This window comes from Oncorhynchus clarkii, chromosome 31 (genome assembly GCF_045791955.1).
Source record: "Oncorhynchus clarkii lewisi isolate Uvic-CL-2024 chromosome 31, UVic_Ocla_1.0, whole genome shotgun sequence".
Lineage (NCBI taxonomy): Eukaryota > Metazoa > Chordata > Actinopteri > Salmoniformes > Salmonidae > Oncorhynchus > Oncorhynchus clarkii.
The window spans coordinates 35,229,574-35,255,183 of NC_092177.1; the positions used below are offsets into that span (position 1 = coordinate 35,229,574).

General features: G+C 42.1%; 1 protein-coding gene and 1 pseudogene across 1 annotated transcript; both read right to left on the minus strand.

The window, feature by feature from the left end:
* Positions 1-8,728: 8,728 nt before the first annotated feature.
* Positions 8,729-10,517, minus strand: LOC139390956 (protein chibby homolog 1 pseudogene; annotated as a pseudogene).
* Positions 10,518-11,764: 1,247 nt separating this feature from the next.
* Positions 11,765-23,491, minus strand: LOC139390957 (leukotriene C4 synthase). The gene is made up of 5 exons (XM_071138389.1): positions 23,407-23,491; positions 23,043-23,142; positions 16,948-17,018; positions 14,161-14,242; positions 11,765-13,676 (listed from the first exon to the last, which is right to left on the minus strand). The coding sequence occupies exons 1-5, from the start codon at positions 23,462-23,464 to the stop codon at positions 13,514-13,516; spliced, it is 474 nt and encodes a 157-aa protein (XP_070994490.1). The 5' UTR covers positions 23,465-23,491; the 3' UTR covers positions 11,765-13,513.
* Between the last annotated feature and the right edge of the window lie 2,119 nt (positions 23,492-25,610).

The following is a 25,610-nucleotide window of genomic DNA, read 5'->3' on the forward strand; positions in this document are numbered from 1 at the left end:
CAAGGTAGTGGTGTGTGTGTGTGTGTGTGTCAACCTTACCTACTTTGTGTTTGTGTGCATTCCACTTGTCATCCTCATCACTGCAGTGGAACAAGAGAAGCAAAGGAAAGCTTCTTACACAAACAGCCGAGAAGTGACCATCGGTGACCGTTTTGTTAACACTGCCCTTAGGTTATGTAGTCTGATCCAAAGCTTTACTTTGCATTACAAACACACATTCCAGAGAAGCTACTAATACACTTCTTTAGAATAACGCTCAAATGTAACAATATCTGCCAATTAATTTCCAGCAATATTGCCCATGTACAGTATGTGTGGTGCACACATTTTTAAAAACCTTTATTTAACTAGGCAAGTCCGTTAAGAACAAAAACAAATCTCATTTACAATGACGGCCTACCCCGGTCAAACCCGGACAACCCGGAGTGCCTTAGACTGCTGCACCGAGAACATGTCATCTCCCTGAGGAGGATGAGCTGGCCAATCAGCGGCCTAGTTGCATGAATATTTTTTATGACGCATCATTTTACGACACGTCAACATCATTCTGTGGTTGGAGTACGCCGACACCATTCCAACACAGGTAAGCTGCTTTTTAACAAACTTAATTACAATTTGTTAAAAACTATTTCACTCATATTGTAAGTGATTATAGTTCAAATTTAAAATACATCTGGAAGCACTGTGCTGTTACTTTAAGCATTGACATGGACCCAGAACATCCAACTCCATTGTTTCTGTATGAATACTTAACGTAATTAACGACAGGAGGAAGTTAGTGAAAAACTGAAAATTAATGGGATTCAGGAAAATACCAAGACAGTACCCATTTGAAAGCTAGGAACAAATTAAGGAGTAGCTCGTGACATGTTCCATAATATATAAAAGTACAAATGTCGGAGACTCCTGCGATAGTTACTACATACAAATACATAGGAGCTAAGGAAAAGGAAGAAAACTTTTACAGACAATAACACAGCCTCAGGGAGTGTAACATAGTAAGGCCATAGGGAGATTTGGCTGTGGCTTTTGTTGTGCTCTCCTGTTCCATATAGCTGATAAGCAGAGCATGCAATAGAGACGACAGATCAGAGAGGATCTGATGGGCCATTGCTCACTTAACTCCCTGTCCTCCTCACTCCTTCCCCTCCGAAGTTGTTCTGTGTTTGTAGGCTGGCATCTGACAATACTTGTGGGGGAGACTTCCGTTGTGCTGGTAGTAGTCATCTGGTTGCCATATTTCTTGTGTGCGAGACTATGGAGCATTTCTTCCACCTTTCCCTCCCTCAAACATATACTTCCCTCTCTATCCCCCACCTCTCACTTTGGAGACCCTCGACAGAGTACAACACATACAAAACAGACACAGGTGACGACCGGGGTTAAGGTATCTAAACATCCTTGTGAAGCGAAAACAATAGGCAGTGATACTTGGAAAAACAGGAAAGTGAGTCGACGAAGCCGCAGAGAGACATTGTGGTTCCAGGGAGAAACCAGCTATTTGACTTGTTGTTGGAAGCGAGTAAACAAGAGAGCAAGGCCAAGTGCAATTTCACTGCCTCTGTCTAGTCTAGTAGCTGCTGGAGTCTATACCAGACCATAGTGATTACACACACCCACACGTGTGCGCACATGCATAGGGCGATTCCACGCCAGCAAAGCGAATGGTGAAGAGCTTCAAAAGATAGCAGATTGAAGGGAAATGAAAGCCAGCAATTTAGGTAAATTGGGATATCATATTTCCTGCAGCTGTGTGTGAACACACACCCACACTACCCCAGTTGATTGGGAGAACACTTGCCAGACCATGTGTTACACCTCTCTGACCTCCAAAGGTGGAGTGGTTCCTGCCTTTCACTGGGTGAGTCACACAGGGTGACGACCACGGCGTACACACACAAACTGGACAGCAAACATACTGTACACATTTCCAATTCAACACGTTTTGTACACGGACAACATTTACCACCAGTGTTATGTATTTGTAGATGGAGACACAGTACCACTGGAAAATTAGAGGTTACTACGATACAGCAATGAGGTCACAAAATCACCACATCCCACAGAAAGCTGGGAAACTAGTGGGTGGTCACGCGGTGTGTGAACGAAGACAGAGCAGAAACTCTGACTTCCAGTCATTGGTCGAATCTAGCCTGCACTCCAAGCCAGCAGTGGTGTTCAGTAGGAACGAAGTGGGAGGACAACATTTTGATACACACACTATAAATAAGGAGAAATTCCTCTGGTTACCGCTTTGTCAATCATGTTGACAATATGTACTACATTGTTGGCTCAGGGCTCGTAAGGAAGCATTTCACTGGAAGGTCTACTGTTGTATTCGGCGCATGAAATCAAATTCGTCCATTCAGAGTGCAGTCAGCAACCAAGCCTTTCCTCCCGTCCTGTTAAGGCCCCATGACGATAGGCCTAGGACCTCTTCTAAAAATCCACGTAGATTAGTTATGCGCATGTGGAAAAGGATGCGCCACTCATTTGCTATTCAGCGCAATCAGAACCTTCTTCTTTTTCCACATTGTGTTGTGTTACAGCCTGAATGGATTAAATATCGTTTTTTTTCACTGGCCTACAAACAATACACCATAATGTTAAAATTGCGCATTTGGAAGAATTAATCAAAAATTAAGCTGGAATGTCATGAGTCAATAAGTATTCAACCCCTTTGTTATGGCAAGCCTACATAAGTTCAGGAGCAAACATTTGCTTCACAAGTCACTCAATAAGTTGCCTGGATTCACTCTGTGTGCAATAGTGTTTAACATGATTTTTGAATGACTACAGAACCTCATCTCTGTACCCCCACACATACAATTACCTGTAAGGTCCTTCAAGCAGTGCATTTCAAACACAGACTCAACCACAAAGACCAGGGAGGTTTTCCAATGCCTCGCAAAGAAGATAACCTATTGGTAGATGGGTAAAAAAATACATATACACTGAGTATCCCTTTGAGCATGGTGAAGTTATTAATTACACTTTGAAAGGTGTATCAATACATGCACTACAAAGATACAGGCGTCCTTCCGAACTCAGTTGCCGAAGTGGAAGGAAAAAACACTTACAGAGTTCAATGGTTGTGATAGGAGAAAACTGAGGTTGGATCAACAACATTGTAGTTACGCCACAATTACTAACCTAAATGATAGTGTGAAAAAAAGTAAGCCTGTACAGATTAAATCATATTCAAAACATGCATCCTGTTTGCAACAAGACACTAAAGTAATAATACAAACACTTTGCAAAGCAATTCACTTTGTGTCCTGAATACAAAGTGTTGTGTTTGGTGCAAATACAATACATTACTGAGTACCACTCCCTGTTATGGGTATGCTTGTAATAGGTAAGGACTAGGCAGTTTTTCAGGATAAAAAATAAACTAAACACAGGCAAACTCCTAAAATAAAACCTGGTTCAATATGCTTTCCATCAAACTCTGGGTGATGAATTCACCTTTCAGCAGAACAATAACCTCAAACAAGGCCAAATCTTACCAAGAACATAGTGCATGTTTGAGTGGCCAAGTTTGAAAATCTATGGCAAGGCCTGAAAATGGTTGTCAAGCAACGATCAACAACCAATTTGACAGAGCTTGTAGAATTTATAAAATAATAAATGGAGAAAGGTTGCACAAACCAGGAGTGCAATGCTCTTAGAGAGAGACCCAGAAAAACTTGCAGCTTTAATCGCCGTCAAAGGTGATTCTAACATGTATCGACTCAAGGGGTTGAATCCTTATCTAACGAAGATATTAGTATTTTCTTCTCCATTATTTTTAAAAACAAATGTTAGAATTTTTCTTCCACTGACATTGGAGTATTTAGTGTAGATCGTTAACAAAACATTTGATGGCAAACTCAGATATAAGGACAACAAACGCACACCACACTCAATCTGGCACACATTCAGTTTGTTCTGCATTCATATAAGGTAGTGGCAGTACACTTTTCCACTTCAATTTTGTTATTTAACCAGGCAAGTCAGTTAAGAATACATTCTTATTTACAATGACAGCCTAGTGGGTTAACTGCCTTGTTCAGGGGCAGAACGGCAGATTTTTACGTTGTCAGCTCGGGGATTCAATCCAGCAACCTTTCGGTTACTGGCCCAACGATCTAACCACTCGGCTACCTGCCGCCCCCACATGACACAACAGCCTGTTTAACCACTATCCCGAAATCATTCTTCCTTGAAAAAGACATCAATACCTCGCCCACCCAAACCTCGCTTGACCAATCCCCAAGCTATGCTCCGCTACCTAAACATCCTACTTAGGGACACTTCCACCCTGAGCTTTAAGCTATTGGAGAGCTAGCCTATACACAACAACAACAGGCGATGACACGGGCCCGTTTACACCCAAACACTCAGCGGTCTGAACTCACTAACCCTCTGACTATTGTCCCACTGACATTGTTAGAACTTGGCACTTTTTGTTGACATAGCTCTTCCCCCTTGAGACCCACTCTACCCCTTCGTCCTCCCCCGTTCAACCCCCTCTCTCCTCACTGCCTCCTAGCATCCTTGAACCAGCTTCCTGCCAGAGGAAGTAGCTATATCCCATCTGGTGGTCAGTGCCAGAAACATGACTTCTTGCAGCCGGGATGGTGGTCTTGGAACACCAATGTCAAGTGTAGACGGTGGGGGAGAGAGAGAGGTGGTGAGGGGAGAGAATGTTGTGCCAGTGCACTAATAAAGATGGCAGGGTTTTCTGCAGATGAACGACTAACCTGTCATTTTATACAGCAAGAGTGTGTGGTTGTTCGTGCGTCATAATCATTTGAAAAATAGATAATTTTTTTTTTTTTTTAAATCAGACCATTACTACTGTTCTTGCTGGCGTTTATTACTTAGTGCAGCACAGAGAATTTCCAATCTTACATTGACAAAATAGTTGAGTGACCGCTCTAACAATGGAAATGCATATCCTCAAAGGTGGAAGGTAGGCGGCGAGATCGGGTGGGAACATTCTAGTCAATGAGGGCAGATATGCGTGTGAATAACTGACAACTCGGATATAAAATAGTTTTTCAACGTTGACGAAATGCCACGTGCGTCCACTTATATCAGTACATTCGCAACCTAAACGTTACAAAATGTCTATTCAATCAAATAAGCCTCACCTAACGATCAAATGTTTTGTTGACCAAATCTGACACGCTCTCATAGACCTCCATACAAAAACTCCCCCACTTGGTCTGCTTATCGCTGCATTCTAGCATGAACAGATTGACGGGAGTGGACCCTCTTGCGTCGCTGTCTCCGCTCTGTCCATACCCATGGGGTTCACGACACTACAGAACTTAGAGAATAAAGGCCTTAAATGTCTGTATGTACTGTATGTATCTTTGGAGCCAACACCAACTCTTGTCCAACCTGCCCTAGGCCCAGCATGTCAAATCCTAACAAAATGCTCAAAACTGACACAGCTGTTACCCCCTTCGCTTTTAGCACTAGTAACTGCTCTACACAGGCCTTCCAGCAGCATGAAACGGAGTGGTGACAACACACTGAACAAGGCTGTGCCAAATGACAGTTCCCCACATCGTCTGTGATATTGTAACACCAGCCTGAACAATCACCCATCGCAGCCCTTGGGAACATCAGCAAAAACCTGTGTAGCTTCATTCACCTTTGTTATGGTTCAACTGTTTTCCTTGCCGACTGCGGCGTTTGACTTCAACGGAAGTGTTCTTATTTGTGCGACGACAGAGGATGGAATCTGATAACAGAACATTTCATAACACAACTGAAGGGGTTATAGGAAGAGGAAGGAAAAGGTTGTGCTCGACTTTTCTTTTACCTTCGTTTCCCCTGGTAACTGGATTGTGAACACATTCCCACTCATAACGACTTGTCATCAAAAATCAGTGGAAAACCTTCACAATATGGTCTTGTTGGCCTAATCTAAATGGAAGTTATCAAGAAGTACAGAAACACGAAAGCATGAGTCTTTATCATAAGCTAACAAGAAAAAGCTACACCACACACTGCCACATAAGGGTCCCATTGTCGTCCGCGTTCCTTTCTGATTAGGATCTTAACAAAGATTTACCCCCACCCCCTCGTCTGCTACTGTGGAACTCCGTCATAGGTCCTAACTCTATATTGAGACACACAGGCTTACGTGTGGTGAAAATCATGTCGGCCTATTGCTTTCAATGAGTCATACAGTGATGTCAAGGGAAACTTGGGTAAGCCATTCATTGATGTCAATGGGGGACTTGGGCGATAGTCAGTTGCGCACGCCATGTCTCAATTTAAGACTTCGGCCATTGAGAGTAAACACTTTACCCACTGTCTTTTCACCTGGGGGGGTTCAACACTTCCCCTCTGGCTTCCAAGTGGTGATTTAGACAACAACCAGGCCAAAGAAACAGTTAACATTAGACTCTGATCCGGTTGGCTTCTAGCCCCGACGCAACGACAGGAATGTTTACCCTGACAGAGAATGGCTGACTTCCCCTGAGCAGGATACGCCATCATGCAGTATGGAGATGGAGACTGAACAATCCAAAACACAGACTTATTTTGGTCTGACTAACACACAAGTGAGAAAGGTAAGGAAACAAGAAACCTTCAGATTTTCTCTACCAATAGGTTTTGAAAAGGAAGCAATGAATCAAGGGGAAGGCCACGAGCACGGGAAGACAATTAGGAGCACGTCACAACTCTGTGTCCTACTGTATCTGTGCAGCATACATAAGGTAATTTCTGCAACAAGTATCGTTGTTGCAATTCGTTCATGGGATGTGAATGCATGTGTAGAGTGCCATAGGGGTCAAGTGACAGGAGAGAAAGTTGTTATAGTGGTTTTACCTTGATGGGAGTGTCTAGTGAGGGGACATAAGGTCACTAGGCCAGAGGAGGCTACATGAGGATTCACAATGACAGGAAGCTACAATTATCCCCCCCGATCACTGCTACTTCTACACACAAACTAAACGTCCTTGTTTATCCAAGTTACAATCTGTTCAATTGAACGGTTTCTATCTTAATGCATGATGCACTGACACTTCGAGAAAGAGTGTGGCACTGGCACATAGCATGTCCCATTATTTCAAAATGGCTCCCTCTTGCATGTCCTCTCCATTGTTCAAAAAGTGAATCCTTGGTTTCAATTCAAGTTTGAGCATTCCACAGACAACCTATTTCCTTTAGCATCGCGGTTGATTCGATAATATTAGCTAAATATAAGACCGTTCAAACAGATGCATTCTTCACATGCCTGCAAATTGTCTCTCAATGGAGTACTTACATTCCACTTAGGATGAGAGAATGGGTTCTGTTATCTTCCAACTGAAAGCAAACGTTTATAACTGACAAAATGAGCATAAAGCTGCAGTGTAAATGATGGCGTCAGCATTACATTTTTCATGAATCATTGATATATATATATATATATATTTGTATAAATGTAATGACTTAAAAGATAAATGTCCAAGTCTCTACCAGAACTGATTATTTCTTTGTCAGTCAACCTCGAGTTTTATCTGGATTTTATAAGCAATTCCTTCACTAAGAGCAGTTGAGGGCATATCAGGACCCGATCGCAGTAAACTCTGGATGAGCTGAATGTTCACAGGATTTCAGAGGAGGAAGCGCCACAGATTTTCTCCATGCTGGCACAAGCTACAAACGTTTCCTCTCTTTTTCTTCTCTCTGATTTAATATCTTTCTGTAGATGCATCCCAGTTGTTTGAGGGGGAATGGGATTACCGGTCTTTTGGGGATGCAATGTAGGACTCCCCCGGTCCACAAAGTTGGGCCCGGACGGAGCTGATGACAATGAGTCCGGAACCAGATTGTTTTTTTTAAATTATCCCCCCCCCCCCCCCAAGGGGGACACAGACCCGATTGGACCCGAGTGACCAAAGATTGTTAATCAGCGAAGTTGCTCTTCTGGTTAACTAATATGTCTTTATATATATGTTGGCTAGGCCTATAATTCAATAAATTCACCTTATTAGCGTAAAATAAATATGCTATAAGGCTATGCAGAGCCATGGTCGGGTCCACCTGGGTCTATAAGCTGTAGTTACATAGACCTGAGACCCGATTGAACCTTGAAAGCTGCCCATTATGGTTTTGCAAAATTCCAAACAGGGTATCAATAGGGTTAGTGTGATGCACATACAGTATCAATGAGAAATGAATTATGCTTCTAAACATCAATACAATACTTGTAAATTAGATCATGATGTTTAGAATGTGTGTGTCAGCTGTGGAACACCGTGTGGAAAAGCTTCATTTCAGACAGGATGTCCATTGGCACAGATGTCTTTTTACCCACAGTTCTAAGGGAAAATAAGAGCTAATGTGACATCAGTTACGGTGTAACAACCACAGCATCTGTGCACCATACTGTTCCTGGACAAACCAGTACACAACAATAGACTAAAGGTGCTTCCAAACTGACCGAAATGACGCATCCAAAACTCAGTCAAACCAATGGTGTTCAATGACAGCCATGCTTTGGGGCAAAGCAAAAGTGAAAGATACATTTTCGTTGCACTGTCCAACTGAAAAGTTAGAGGGATCACAAATGTTTTTTTTAATTTTTTTACACATAGCACATCCTGGCTAATGATCTGTGTCAGCCAATTGAAAGCGAAAAACATGGTGTCTACCGCCTCATTTCCCATCAGTCCACCACACACCCGAAAGCACTCAGCAGACAACTATGCATCAGCAGTGGTATAAAGCTGCCCTACCGCCAACACACTTGCTCTAGCAGAGGATAGAATTGCCAGTCAAATACTTATCATTCTAAAAAAAAAAAAACACCAAGTCCAATGAAACAGATGACAGTCAGTCTCCGTTTATTCATCCAGCAGGAACCATTTCATCCACTTCACACAGTCCCACTGTTATCATACATTTTTGGACTTTCTTTTAGTAGAACGTATCTGGAAGCTTGCCCTTTTCATCTGGGGTGTTTGTGGTACTGCTAGGCTGTCCTGGCTGCTCCCCTCCCCAGGATCAGAGCCCTGTAGCCGGGCTGTGGTCTCTGCCAGCATGTCCATCAGCAGTTCCACCCGGATCTTCAGGGCATTATTCTCCTCCTGTAACTCCCGGTTCTTATTCTTCAGGCGGCAGATGCGGGTTCGGTCCCCTGCCTTTGGACTCCGGCCCTTGGCCCCTTGGGGCGTCTGCTGCAACAGCCACTGGCCCTCCTGGAAGATGAAGCTGTGGCCCCCCAGGGTGAGGGCCAGGGGGGCGTAATCGGGCCCCAGCTCGGTTTCACGGGAGTTGAAGTCAAGGTAGTAGAGTGAAGAAAGGGAGGCGTCGAGCCTGGCGGGTGGGAGTTTGGGGTTCCAGTTGCCTGGGGAGCGGAGGGCCGTCGACGGGGTCCCCAGTTTATCCCACATCTCTCTGAATATGGACATCTTGGGGCGGCGCTCTGGCTCATCTCGGGTTCCTGCGCCGTGTTTGCTCCTGCCCTGGTGAATCATTTAATACATTTGTCTGGGAATGTTTTACACTAATGCAGGCATGATGCATTGCACAACATTCATTTTGTGCACAAGAGAACTGAAAACAGTGTTTCCATAGTCCCTAAACATCTAGGACAGGGATAGCCAACATTCCTTTCGAGGGTGTGCATGCTTTTGCGCCAACCCTGCTTTAAAAACACCTGACCACACATTATGTACAGAATGTTGCATGAATTCACAAAAAAAAAAAAACATTCCTCCAAAATGTATGTATTAACAGTCAAACAGCCCTTCAATACATAAACTTGTGGTGTCCAGTTAAGAGTTCCCCCTCTGGGATACATTCAAGTGAATGTAGAAGTTCAAGTCTTGGCAAGAGAAGCACCTCATTTGACCCTCCTTTTCCATTCAGAGTGCAATCAACAACCAAGCCTTTCCTACCATCCTATTAAGGCCCCATGACGATAGGACCAGGACCTCTTCTAAACATCCACATAGTTTAGTTACATTTATTTGCAAAAAAAAAACCTGCACACCAAGTATCTCAAAGAGAGTTGGTCAGCCCTGATCTGATTCGAGCTAGAGGAGTCACTACAGACCAGGGTTCGATCCCGGGCTGCATCACAACCGGCCATGATCAGGAATCCCATAGGGGCGGCGCACAATTGGCACAGCGCCATCAGGATTAGTGGATGCTTTGGCCTGGGGGGGGGGGGGGGGGGGGGGGGGGGGGCTTCACTTGGCTCATGGCGCTCTAGCGACTCCTTGTGGCAAGCAGGGAGCCTGTAGACTGACCTCGTTGTCAGTTGAACGGTGTTTCCTCCGACACATCGGTGCGGCTGGCTTTCGGTTTAAGCGGGTGTGTGTTAAGTAGCGCGGTTTGGCGAGTCATAATTCGGAAGAAGCTTGACACAACCATCGCCTCCCGAGCCCGTTGGGGAGTTGTAGCGGTGAGACAAGATCAAAGTTGGGGAAAGGAAAAAAAAAGTTTTTATAAAAAAAAGAATACCACAGATGGAGATGAAGACTTAATCATAAACTTACCCACTCCTCCTGCCACTCCTCTCTGATGCTTTTCATGCTTCTCAAGGTGTTTAGCACCTTGGATTTGAGAAAAGAACTTTATAAATATGACTTATTATTCTGTTATGGTACGGAATCTTTGCACATCACCATAGCAACGGCATGGAAATGTTGGAGGACAATGACATTTAGAATCATTCCAGTGTACAGCAAGACTCCGGGATAGTAATAATCCTAAATTACATTTTGTATAATTATTTTCATAGCAATCTTAAAGTGCTCTAAAAGGGAAAAAAAACAACCCAACAAGGAATACATCATGAGTAGCCTAGCTATAGCTAGGTCAAACAATAGAGGCCAAATCTTTGAGTGCATGCATCTTCCAAAGATGGAGGGACAGTTCATGGTTTGATCAGAGGAAGGATGATGGTTCAGCTACTGGACTTCTCCTTCACAATGTATGGCACCCTCTTGGTGCCATACAGCAGCTCTGGGCACCAGAAAGCTCACCCACACAGTACAGTGTCATTATAAAAACATTTTTTTTCCTTTCCCCAACTTTGATCTTGTCTCACCGCTACAACTCCCCAACGGGCTCGGGAGGCGATGGTTGTGTCAAGCTTCTTCCGAATTATGACTCGCCAGTCGTCCTCACTACGAGCCCTCTGCCTCAGCACTGCATCTTCCATTCCTCTCAAGCTTCAGGGGACTCTTCAAATCTATGATTTCAAAAGATCAGGAACCAGCAGACAGGTCAAACGAAAAAGCTGGTCCAGTGTCGATGCATCATTTGAATAAACAAACAATTAGCCAGCTAGCCAAGCCAAGAACAGGTGACCTGCCAGTCCAACTGCAAATATGTGGGTCAAAACCACCAGAAATAAGCAATATTTTTTTTAAATCCAAAAACAAGTCAAATTTAACAAACCCTTACAAATAATTTAAAATGTCCATATTTACAGGATAAATGTAGTATTACTCCACTGTGAAGACTATCCAGATGTAGCAGAAGCTGTGTTGTATCCCCTCATCTTAAATCCCATCATCTCGTAGCAAAATTCTTGCTAGAAAAATACATTTTTAGCTAAAAAGCAATTTGTCAATTTTAATGAAAAACTATTACTGTAAGGTTGTGTTACGCAGATATTTTTGATATTGATATAGAAACAGCTGCATTGGGCCTTCTAGCTCTCAAAGGCACTTGCGCATTGGCCAAAAACAGGTCATGTTTACCTTACCCAAAATAAAATGGTCAGTTAACATGCACAGAATTTGGCCCATTTAATCGTTAAAATGTATAGTATCTTTCTTTAGGTGAGATGGCATTTTAGGTCCAGATAATGACATCAGAATTGGATTATTCTGACCAATGACCAGTCATCTTTTATTTGCATGTGTATCCTCCTACTTTGAATGGGTACGCGGGGTAGGATAGAGAAAGTCTAGACCAGGGATGGGCAACTTTGATGGGGGTGAGGGCCACAAAAAAATCTGAACTCATCATGGGAGGCCGTAGTGGCTGGTGGGTCTGCATACCCAGACATGCAGTCAGAGCAGACCCTAGCCATTGAGGCCCTAAGCCAAATTTGCAGTTTTAAAGCAAGTTTGCTGAAAATCTACATATTTTGCAATTGAGTGGAGAGAAGATTTAGCCATTTTATAAATAATTTCATGCAATTCTACTCATTTTGCCATGGGGCAGAGAAAAATGTGCAGTTTTACAGCTAACTTACTGCAATTCTACACATTTTGTATTTGAGTGGAGAGAAATGTTTGGTAATTCAACCATGATTACTGCAAGTTTAGATCGCAACAATCTTTTCTTTGGTCTTTGGAAATTGGTCCGCGGGCCTACAAAGGGAGGGCTGGGGCACCAGTTGCCCATCCCTGGTCTAAATGATTCTAGCCACCAATCAGGGCTGAGTATGTAAATATCTTTACATTTTTATCAACACACCCACAATATCAGACTGAACATTTCAATGGCAAAAAGAGGCCCTGGGAAATAAATTATAAATATATTTAGTTATTTTCAATAGATAAACAGATTTAGACATACAATGATTTCAAAATAAAATAAGCATGGGGCTTTAACATTGTTTGGATGCATCAGCACACATACGACAGTCTAACCACATTTTTTCAAAAAATTGCATGCTAATTTTACAAGGACATGTGGATAATTTATATACTTTTAACCTTCTACAGTAACCTAATAGTAGACAAGTGAAGTAAGATTACATTTTATTATTTTGTAATAATGACAGCAAGGGAGTTGCTTTTTCCACAAGCCTTTTTCTCATGGCAAATTAATGAGACTAAACACACTGACTAGCTAGCACACTAGTCAGACAGCACACTGGACAACTAAATAAAATGCTTAGGCCTATATTCTGTCTAAATTGAAAAACACTTAGGCCTACTGGAGTTGCAAGGTGGTTTGCTAAATGAAGGACTACAAGCGCAATTTGAGCTGCGACTCACGCTACCCAAACAGGTGCTTCTTTCAAATCAGTATCACTGTTCGCTTAATAGTATGAGTAATCCGCTTAATAGTATGAGATGAGACATACAGTTAACAGCATTAGAAAGCTTAAATGTTTCCCTTCTTAACCATTAGATACCCACATTTGGCAGGTGTTTTCTTTTGGCTGTGTTTGATATGAGCTATCACTTGGACTGCAGGTTTTTGGAAAAGATGAAACTAACTTTACTAATTAATGAATAGGCCTACCCTGTTTTTTTTCATCAAAACAATGGTTTTTGTTCCATATTTCAGTCTGAAACATGCCTTGGTTTAGAGGGACTGTAACCTCAATCTAAATGGCACACAAGCAGTTGGTAAAATAGCCTACGATAGGCCTAGACCGGACACTTCTATTATTTCAAACCTGCAGCTCAAGGTTGGAACACATCTTTCCCTACTTCAATCAACCATTCCATTTAGTTGTCTTGATTTGGAAATGAAGGTAGCTTGTCTACAGTTGTCAGTGTATCCCATCATCTCTCCTTTAAGCGCTTCTCCTCCTGCTCATCCCTTATAGTCCTCCACCCTCTTCCTCAGTCAGGTCGAGGACAGAGCTGGCGAGCTGCTTCAGGTCCAGATCCAGGTAGAACCGACACATAGAACCCAGAATCCCCAGGGCGGAGAACCCAATCAGAACCCACAGAACCTTGGCACTGAAATACAGAGGGGCTAGTCTGGGAAGAGCAAGAAAGAGAAAATAAAAAAGTCTCAGCAATGCATTGCATAATAATAAAGAAACAATGACTATTGATATCGTTGGTTTGGAGTATATTGACTAAACACAACCAAATTAATTTGTACAGAATACAAGATTCAACTTTTCTAAAAAAAGAAAAAATCCTATGGGACAGATACAGGGAAAGTGACAGTTGAGAAAATGTTCAGATAATAGAAAACAGACCACCCCATTTTGACAACTCTGCAAAAAGAAGGCTCTGGTATCCACATGTAGAAGACACCTGCTGCTATTAATTATGAGGGAACAATGATTCTGACCCTATACTTCAAAATGAAAATCACTCCTTACTCTCTTTCTTGAGAATCAATTATTTAATGTCAGACATGTAATGACAAGGAACATAACGATGATCTGCAATGCCAAGAAATGAGGCATAATTATAGGAACAGGCCCCGGGGGACAGACCGATAGGTCATTACCGTCCATGTGCCGATTTAGCATAGCCCCTGAAGTACTGGTAGCGCCCGTACAGGTATAGGAGTCCACATAGTGCTGACAGACCTAGGTGATGAAGAAAAAAATATCATAATTTAGCAATTAAAAGGGAAATCTGGGAATTAAACAACAAAGCGGTCACTCCGCCACTTCTTTCAGTAAATAGCTGAGTGATGGGGGCAGGAGAAACCACTCTCAAATTCATATATGGAGCTATGGATGCAAGGACTGACCATCCATGCAGTTTTAATCATATTTTGTGGCTTTACCGTGTTTGTTAACAATTACATACTTCAAACAATGGAGTAAAACAAGCTTATTTTATTGGGTTGTGATGGAGTGAGACAGTTGAACTAAGCTCATGAGACATTTGTAAGTTATACTCTTCAAGAATCAATGGCTATGTATCGGTTATATTTGTATTCCAAGTCAATAGACCGTGCCTGTCAGAGATTGGCGGTATTTCTGTTACATGTATTTGAAATACATATTTAATGGCTTTTGAAATATGTCATTTTTGTTAATGGCCTGAACTAGAATCCAATGCATTTCGTAACAAGATTAGTATATTTTCAAAATAGTTTTCTATAACCATTTTTTACAGCGGCTCACAATTGTGGCGTCCTGGCATCGGTATCAGAAGTCTAATTGCACTATGGTGTGATAAGGGTGTCTGCTAAATGACCAAAACGTAAATGTTAAAATGAACACCTGCAAAGCATGTTCAGTATTACTCTCATTAGCTCCTCCCCCAAAACAAAGGCCAATAATAAATACCCAGTGTGCTTTGCAATTGTTCATTTTTACATGTACAGTTTGTTCATTTAGCAGACACTCTTATCCAGAGCGACTTAGTCAGCTAAGGTTGATAAACAACCAAATATCAGTTATTTATAGCAAGTCATTCCCCCCCCCCCCCATTACTGAGAATGTTGTTGCAGTGAAGGCATGTTAGAAAATGCTCGAATATACAAAATACCTGTATTTCATCTAGATCCAATACAAAATTATTTAGCTTTTTATTTTTGATACATTGGTATCATTAGAGTATCTTGTAAAAACATATGTATATACATTGCTCAAAAAAATAAAGGGAACACTTTAACAACACAATGTAACTCCAAGTCAATCACACTTGTGAAATCAAACTGTCCACTTAGGAAGCAACACTGATTGACAATAAATTGCACATGCTGTTGTGCAAATGGAATAGACAACAGGTGGAAATTATAGGCAATTAGCAAGACACCACCAATAAAGGAGTGGTTCTGCAGGTGGTGACCACAGACCACTTCTCAGTTCCTATGCTTCCTGGCTGATGTTTTGGTCACTTTTGAAAGCTGGCGGTGCTTTCACTCTAGTGGTAGCAGTCTACAACCCACACAAGTGTCTCAGGTAGTGCAGCTCATCCAGGATGGCACATCAATGTGAGCTGTGGCAAGAAGGTTTGCTGTGTGTCAGCGTAGTGTCCAGAGCATGGAGGCGCAACCAGGAGACAGGCCAGTACATCAGGAGACGTGGAGGAGGCCGTAGGAGGGCAACAACCCAGCAGCAGGACCGCTACCTCCGCCTTTGTGCAAGGAGGAGCACTGCCAGAGCCCTGCAAAATGACCTCCAGCAGGCCACAAATGTGCATGTGTCTGCTCAAACGGTCAGAAACAGACTCCATGAGGGTGGTATGAGGGCCCGACGTCCACGGGTGAGGGTTGTGCTTACAGCCCAACACCGTGCAGGACGTTTGGCATTTGCCAGAGAACACCAAGATCGGCAAATTCGCCACTGGAGCCCTGTGCTCTTCACAGATGAAAGTAGGTTCACACTGAGCACGTGACAGAGTCTGGAGACGCCATGGAGAATGTTCTGCTGCCTGCAACATCCTCCAGCATGACCGGTTTGGCGGTGGGTCAGTCATGGTGTGGGGTGGCATTTCTCTGGCGAGCCCTCCACGTGCTCACCAGAGGTAGCCTGACTGCCATTAGGTACCGATATGACATCCTCAGACCCCTTGTGAGACCATATGCTGGTGCGGTTGGCCCTGGATTCCTCCTAATGCAAGACAATCCTAGACCTCATGTGGCTGGAGTGTGTCAGCAATTCCTGCAAGAGGAAGGCATTGATGCTATGGACTGGCCCGCCCGTTCCCCAGACCTGAATCCAATTGAGCACATCTGGGACATCATGTCTCGCTCCATCCACCAACGCCACGTTGCACCACAGACTGTCCAGGAGTTGGCGGATGCTTTAGTCCAGGTCTGGGAGGAGATCCCTCAGGAGACCATCCGCCGCCTCATCAGGAGCATGCCCAGGCATTGTAGGGAGGTCATACAGGCACGTGGAGGCCACACACACTACTTGTTTTAAGGACATTACATCAAAGTTGGATCAGCCTGTAGTGTGGTTTTCCACTTTAATTTTGAGTGTGACTCCAAATCCAGACCTCCATGGGTTGATAATTTGATTTCCATTGATAATTTGTGTGATTTTGTTGTCAGCACATTCAACTATGTAAAGAAAAAAGTATTTAATAATAATATTTCATTCATTCAGATCTAGGATGTTTTTATTTTGGTGTTCCCTTTATTTTTTTTGAGCAGTGTATCTTTTGCCCATCTCTGCCTGTCGTCAAACATAAAATCTTCTTTTCATTTCCTCAATGGGAGTCAACTTGACTCAGAGGAAGTCACTATAAAAACATTCAGTGAAATTGTCAGAAAAGGCATGGGGCTCTGTGGGTGCACTGAAGCAGCAGAGAATGTATTTTGGGTGCCTACCTTGGCTGAAGAAGAGTCCAGACACCCATAGGATGATGATGAAGATCGGGAAATATTCAGAGCAGTTGGCTCTAAACAAACAAAACACAAAAATCCGTCCAAGAGCCAAGAATCATTGAAAAATACATAGCAAGCACATATGGGTAATTCTACAAATGCGGCAGCTTTTAGGCAAACATTAAATCAATTTTTCTTGACCGAGGTGGCAAATGCGGTTGCTTTTAGGCATGCCATTTCTGATTATAACATTTTTCTTGACCAAATTATCTTGCAATGTATTTGGGTAAATATTCCTGGGTTCGAACAGACAGTTGCAAGTCAAATTCAAGGACTTTCAAGTACTAATATTTATTTTCAAGGACCATCAAGTTGTAATAGCTCCTCTCATGCAAGTTTCTAGTCGCCACCAGATGGCATTATATCGCCACAACCTCATGATTATTATTTTTACAATTCATCATCACTTTACAAGTTCTCCTCAATCCGTGTTTCACTACTTGTTTACTACATACATGATGGTAAGTCAGTATTGATGTTGACTGATTTCCTTATATGAACTGTAAACAGTAAAATCTTTGAAATTGTTGCATGTTGCGTTTATATTTTTTTCAGTGTACATGAAATTGTCTTTATTTCACACGACATTTTAGGTCTCACAGGCTGTCCCAACATGTCATGAAAGTGAATTGCGGACAGCGTAAAGGGCCCTCTAAAATGATGCATTCTATACCCATTTGAAGAGAAACAAGTTCATGTGTTTGATAAAATAAAATATTCTCTCAGGGAACCCTATTTAAATTTTAGGGGACCCCACATGGGACCCATTCTGTTAAAAGTCCCCAAAGCGCACACTTTCCTGGGTCACTCGTCTTCAGTTCGCTACAGCTAGCAACTGGAACAAACACTCAAAACGGGAAAGTTTGATCTCAATCTCTTCATTCCGACTCAACCATGGGCACTGACAATTGTGGCAGCTTCGCGTTATGTATCGTCTCTACCTTCTTGCCCTTTGCTGTTGTCGGTGCCAAATAATGTCTTAGGTCTCCGTGTAGTGTTGTCTCTTGTCGTGATGTGTGTTTTGTCCTGTATTTTTAATCTCAGCCCCTGTCCCCGCAAGAGGCCTTTTGGTAGGCCGTCATTGTAAATACAAATGTGTTCTTAACTGACTTGCCAAGTTAAATAAAACCACTGTACAACTAACCTCTCTCCCTGCTTGCTTCAATGCTTCCTCTGTGTCTCATTTTCCTCCATTGCAGCCCGACTCACCACTGTCTCACTACTCGCTAGAAAGAACATGTGTTTTGTTACGACAATGTATAGCCCATCTTTTGATTATAGCTAGCTAACTTAATTTCAGACAACTGCTCCTGCTGAGGCCAGGCACAGTTCTACGTTAGCTTCCAACTGCATCCTTCTAACCAGCTAGTCATAGCCAGGTAACGTTAGCTAGCGAGGTAACAGCCAGAGTCCTTGAGCTACCTAACTAGGTAGACTGACTAGAGTGTTGTACACTCATTTTCCGAGAGTCAATGCTTTTGTTTGGGGGAAGTATGTTGACACGGCAAGAGTCGAGGGAGGTTAAAACCATTCCCACTGTCAGCGGCGTCTCACTGCTACTTTCCCACACTGGTCTGGAATAAGGTAGTTATTTTTAACATCCGTTTATGTCGTGGGCGGAATTTCCCGTTGGGCAGAGTAGTGAATGAATGCGACGCTAACAAGGAAAATCCGGGGGAGCAGGCTTACTAAAAAAAAAAAAAAATGAACCTTTATTTAGGCAAGTCAGTTAAGAACACATTCTTATTTACAATGACGGCCTACATAACGAGCATAGATGGCTCCACTCGTTTGCAGAGCTAGCTATACAGTGTTTGTCAGATCAAGAAGGCTTCTGAGCGTTGATCAAAACTGGGAACGCAATAAGTAGGTAAATGATAATTAACAAAATAAAAAAAAAGGTGTGAACGGCGTTTACCCTCTACTACATCACTGGCTGAGTCTGGCAAATACCATGGTCATGGGTGCACCTCAGCCACGCTCAAAGTCCTAAACGATATAACCGCCATCGATAAGAGACAATACTGTGCAGCTGTATTCATTGACCTGGCCAAGGCTTTCGAGACTGTCAATAACCACATTCTTATCAGCAGACTCAACAGCCATTGTTTCTCAAATGACTGCCTCGCCTGGGTCACCAACTACTTCTCAGACAGAGTTCAGTATGTCAAATCGGAGGGTCTGTTGTCTGGACCTCTGGCAGTCTCTATGGGGTGCCACAGGGTTCAATTCTCAAACAGACTATTTTCTCTGTACACATCAACAATTTCGCTCTAGCTGCTAGTGATTCTCTGATCCACATCTACGCAGACGACACCATTCTGTATACTTCTGGCCTTTCTTTGGACACTGTTAATAACTAACCTCCAGACGAGCTTCAATGCCATACAACTCTCCTTCCGTGGCCTCCAACTGCTCTTAAATGCAAGTAAAACTAAATGCATGCTTTTCAACCAATCGCTGCCCGCACCTGTCCGCATCACTACTCTGGACGGTTCTGACTTAGAATATGTGGACAACTACAAATACCCAGGTGTCTGGTTAGACTGTAAACTCTCCTTCCAGACTCACATTAAACATCACCAATCCAAAATTAAATCTAGAATCGGCTTCCTATTTCGCAACAAAGCATCCTTCACTCATGCTGCCAAACACACCCTTGTAAAACTGACTATCCTGCCAATCCTCGACTTTGGCGATGTCATTTACAAAATAGCCTCCAACACTCTACTCAGCAAATTGGATCACAGTGCCATACGTTGTCACCAAAGCCCCATATACTACCCACCACTGCCACTGCTGGCCCTCGCTTAATATTCGTCACCAAACCCACTGGCTCCAGGTCATCTATAAGTCTTTGCTAGGTAAAGCCCCGTCTTATCTCAGCTCACTTGTCACCATAGCAGCACCCACCCGTAGCACATGCTCCAGCAGGTATATTTCACTGGTCACCCCCAAAGCCAATTCCTCTTTGAACACCTTTCCTTTCAGTTATCTGCTGAACGAACTGCAAAAAATCACATAAGCTGGAGACTCATATATCCCTCACTAACTTTAAGCACCAGCTGTCAGAGCAGCTCACAGATCACTGCACATAGACCATCCCCAAACTGTTATTTATTTCAGAAATGTTTGCTCCTTTGCACCCCAGTATCTCTACTTGCACATTCATCTTCTGCACATCTATCACTCCAGTGTTTAATTGCTAAATTGTAATTATTTTGCCACTATGGCCTATTTATTGCCTTTACCTCCCTCATCTTACCTAATTTGCACACACTGTATATAGACTTTTCTATTGCGTTATTGAGTGTGTTTGATTATTCAATGTGTAACTGTTGTTTGTGTCGCACTGCTTTACTTTATCTTGGCGAGGTCGCAGTTGTAAATGAGAACTTGTTCTCAACTAGACTACCTGGTTAAATAAAGATGAAATAAAATAAATAAAAATGTAAAAATAAATATTCCGCCAGGCAGACTTAAATCTATATTTTACAAAAATATAAACGCAACCAGAACAATTAACGGTTTGACAGAGTTATGGTTCATAAGGAAATCAGTCAATTGAAATAAATGTATTAGGTCCAAATCTATGGATTTCACATGACTTGGGAGGGCATAGGCCCACCCATTTGGGAGCCCAGCCAATCAGAATTGGTTATTCCCCACAAAATGGCTTTATGCCTCCCGGATGGCGCAGTGTTCTAAGGCACTACATCGCAGTGCTAGCTGTGCTACCGGAGACTCTGGGTTTGAGCCCAAGCTCTGTCGCAGCCAGCCGCGACCGGGAGGTCCATGGGGCGACACACAATTAGCCTAGTGTCGTCCGGGTTAGGGAGGGTTTATGGTCGAGTAATTATGATTAAATCCTCTGGAAACAGCTCTAGTGGACATTCCTGCAGTCAGCATGACAATTGCACATTCCTTCAAAGCGTGAGACATCTGTGGCATTGTGTGGACTTTTACTGTCCCCAGCACAAGTTAATTACAATTTAGCAATTAAACACTGGAGTGATAGATGTGCAGAAGATGAATGTGCAAGTAGATACTGGGGTGCAAAGGAGCAAACATTTTTTAAATAAATGATCATGCTGTTTAATCAGTTTCTTGATATGCCACACCTGTCAGGTGGATGGATTATCTTGGCAAAGGAGAAATGCTCACCAACAGGGATGAAAAACAAATTTCAAGTACCAACTTCAGAAAATGTCAGATTTTCAAGGTATTCCAGTACTTGAATTTCAGAGTGCCAAATTCAAGTACTTTAAGAACCTCAAAACACCTTTGACTAAATATGTGTATAGTTTTAGTCAAGAATTAGAACAAGGACTGTTCTGTTCCTTGTTAGAAACAAATGGAGCTATCGTCAGACTGGCTGGAATACTGTGTTCCTTACAGGACATTCTGTCCCCACTCAGGGAGGGAGAGACCTTGGGCTTGTAGTAGATTGTTTCTTCTCACACTATGTTGCCATTGTATCTGAGGGACATTTCTGATGAAATGTGAGGTATATAGACCAATGTACCGGAAATGATAAGGATAGCTCTCGAGAATAAACGTCACTGACTATTTTTGACTGGTCTGTTTCATTTCCCCCAGAACCTTACAAACTCTGGGTACAGACTGAGTATTTTAATTGAAGTTCAGTTCATGAACCCTGAGAACTTAATTCTGCTAAGTTTTTAATATTCAAGCACTCTTTTTGGTTGGTTCAATTCCAATGACCATAAGGGGTTGTTATTGGCCCCGCTTGCAGACATGGGGAGATCGCGAATGTCAGGTCTCACCAGTATGAACATGTAATGCAAGGGGTAGGCGTGTGGTATATGGCACGTTGCAACACGGAGTGCCTGGACACATCCCTTAGCCGTGGTATATTGGTCATATACCACAAACCTCCCTGAGATGCCTTATTGCTATTATAAACTGGTTACCAATGTAATTAGAGAAGTAAAAATGTATGTTCTCTCATACCTGTGGTATATGGTCTGATATACCATGGCTGTCAGCCAATCAGCATTCAAGTCCTCTGACCATCCAGTTTATAAACATGAGAATCTATGAGCAGAATTACTATTTTTACCTCAATTAGCCACGAAATCCCTAATTTGAAAGACTGTTTTTCTAACCCTTTTCCATCTACATGGGCCAGCCCCCAAGCAATTAGAGTTCTGAGCTTCGGGCCCTCTCCATTTGAGTGACAGCTAGTAAGGTTGCACACACAGCAGAGCGAGAGGCAGGGCAATGACATGCTACACATGTATGATGTAGTACACCATTTTCGGGTACCACTTTTGGCTCATGAGCGCTACTTTCATAACTCTGGCTATAAAAGTACACAAGTACCTGAGCATCTTTTTTTTAAAGAAAATTAATGTATACAAATTATGAATGTGCTATGTTTGAGCAACAGTATCGACTTATTGATGAATACTAATAAATATTTTCCGTTTCTGGAATAAACGTTTTTTCTTTTTTAATGGAAGAGGTAAGTCACGTTCTGAAAACTGTATTCTATTTGAATAATTTTACAATGTGTACACGTTTCCTGTACATTCCTGATTTATACATGTGGGTATATGTACCTGTTAGGGACTGAGGGGCTTTCTGGGATGTGGTATATGATTGCTGTATATAAATAAGTGTGTTAGCTAGCATGCACCGATGTATTTACATAAACTCACTGCTAACACGGTTGTTATCATGCCACAGATTTGACCATCGACAGCCATCAACATCATTAAGCCCTGCACAACTAACGTGATGTTTCCTATTTAATCACAGATAATAAATAACGCTCAACTGGGACCACTGGCTGGGGTGATTTCTTCGAACTAATAAACAACTCAAGGAGAGCACGATTAACATCGGTTACATCTGCATGTCACCCGCTAAGTAGTGGGGGATATTTATCAAGTGTCATCAATTTCTGAGTGCAGGTGAAGGACAACTTAATACTAAAATTATATTTGGGGAAATGAAGTAAAGAAATCGGTATTAATTGCAGACATTTGTCATTTCAGATCTAGCAGACGTACTGAGCTCTGAAGACTCTCTCAAACTCTGGAGGCCCTGAGGTGCTGGGTGGGGAGACAGAGTACTTGCGTCTGGCGTAAATCACCTGTAGAGAGAAGTAAGCTACAACAAAAACACACATCACAAAATCCATGCTATAAAAATCTGAAAAATAGTTTCCCCACACACTTCTTGACAAGGAAATTGTACCAACACTCAAAGGATCAGATCTTTTGATAAGATATGCATTTTCTGCCACAGGTTAACATTTACAATGTTACATACATTGTAATACAAGTTCACTTAATTACTAGAACTATGATAATGACCACAGGTTTATCATAAAAGCACAGCACTTTTTATAGAAAGAAAATATGATCAACTTACCTTGCTCTAACACGCCCAACACCGTTACTCCTGCAATGAGCACTACCTGATCCAGCATGTCTTCGAGCTAAAAGTGACTCTCCTTTCAACCTGGTGTTCAGATGCAAACTGTTTCTCTGACTGAGTAACCATTAGGTGTCAACTCAGGGGAGAGGCGGCAACTTCCTGATTTGAGTTGCCTTTATCATTAGGGTAATTTATTATCTAATGGGATGCTTCTGTTGGTAACCAGGGGTGATTTAAAAAAAAAATATTATCTTGCAAAACTTTTATTCTGGATCAGAATGATCTCGATTCTATAATCCTCTTTTAAGTTATCCAGGATCAGATCGATGTGGCTGTTAATAAAATCGTCTCATTCTGATCCAGATACCACAATATCAAGATCACATAATACAGCTTTTCAGAGCTTTGAACAGGATTACTTACGCCTTTCCCTCAACCGGACAGGTTATGGTACTACTTCTACACTGTCATAGGGAAAGATAGTGTAAACTACACGAATAAAGGTAATTCTATTTTTTTTTTAAGTGCCTGTATATCACTTAAAAAGTACACACATTTGAAACTTCTTAAATGTAGCCTAGCAACTGACCACATACTTATACTGCGGTCAATTTAACATAATAAACATTTAGTTATCAGATGTAAGAAAGCAATTATATATTTTTAACTTCACTTTAGTCAGACATTTCTTGGTTGTTGTGCCTTTCACCCTTCTACATACACCCTGAATCCACCCTTCAAGTGGGATCAAGATCATCCTGAATTTCAGCTTCAAAACTATCCTAATCAGTACCTTAAGTTTTGAAAAATGCAAAAACATAATTTAATCCTGATTGAAAGGTCAGATTAGACTACCAAATATGAATTCCTATCCAGGGGATCAGCATCTCATTTTTACATTTTGAAAAACCCAATTCTAACAATTAATCCTAACCTATTGCCAAAATCCAAATCCGTTAACTTTTGAAGAATTGGACGCACATGATAGCCATACATGATTGAATTGCATGTTGTGCAAGTGCAATGGTCCAGGAGCAGGCTGTTTCATGAGTCCACGTACAGTGCATTCGGAAAGTATTCAGACCCTTTGACTTGTTCCACTTTGTTACCGCCTTATTCTAAAATTGATTAATTAAAAATCCTCAATCTACACACAATACCCCATAATAAACAAAGGGAAATTAAGTTTTTGCAAATGTATTAATAAAAATACCTTATTTACATAAGTATCCAGACCCTTTGCTATGATACTCGAAATTGAGCTCAGATGCATCCTGTTTACATTGATCATCCTTGAGATGTTTCTACAACTTGATTGAGTCCACATGTCGTAAACTAAATTGATTGGACGTGATTTGTAAAGGCACACACCTGTCCATAAAAGGCCCCACAGTTGACAATGCATGTCAGAGAAAAAACCAAGTCATGAGGTCGAAGGAATTGTCCGTAGAGCCCCGAGACAGGATTGTGTTGAGGCACAATGAAGGATACCGAAAAAATGCCTGCAGCATTGAAGGTCCCCAAGATCACAGTGCCCTCCATCATTATTCAATGGATTGAGTTTGGAACCACCAACTCTTTCTAGAGCTGGCCGCCCGGACAAACTGAGCATTCGGGGGAGAAGGGCCTTGGTCAGGGAGGTGACCAAGAACCCTATTTTTACTTTGTATTTATGGGGTATTGAGTGTAGATTGAGGGGGAAAAAACAATTTAATAAATGTTCGAATAAGGCTGTAATGTAGCAAAATGTGGAAAAAGTCAAGGGGTGCAAATACACTGCATGTCTAGCTATGATATCAGCATAGATCCTATGCCATATCAGGGATGAGTAGCCCTCAGGGGCCTGATTAGTGTCAGTCACACATTTGCCCAGCCCTAGCCATTACATCTGGTTAAACACCTTGATCTTTTGATACTTGGAGTCAGGTGTGTGTCAACTAGGGCAAAAGTGTCGACTCGTCCGTCAGGCCCCCGAAGAGTGGAGCTCCCCTTTCCTGTGCTACTTGATGCAAAAATAATTACAAGGACAAGAAAACAGATGGAAGAAAGTAATCAACCATCACATCATGATTAACTGTAATGTGATAACAATGTGAATCCAATGTTGGACAGGATTTTACTTACGTTGGCACCTAATATTAATACTGTAATGCTAGCTAGTTAGAATTCAAGCATGCACAAAAATACAAAACGCAGAG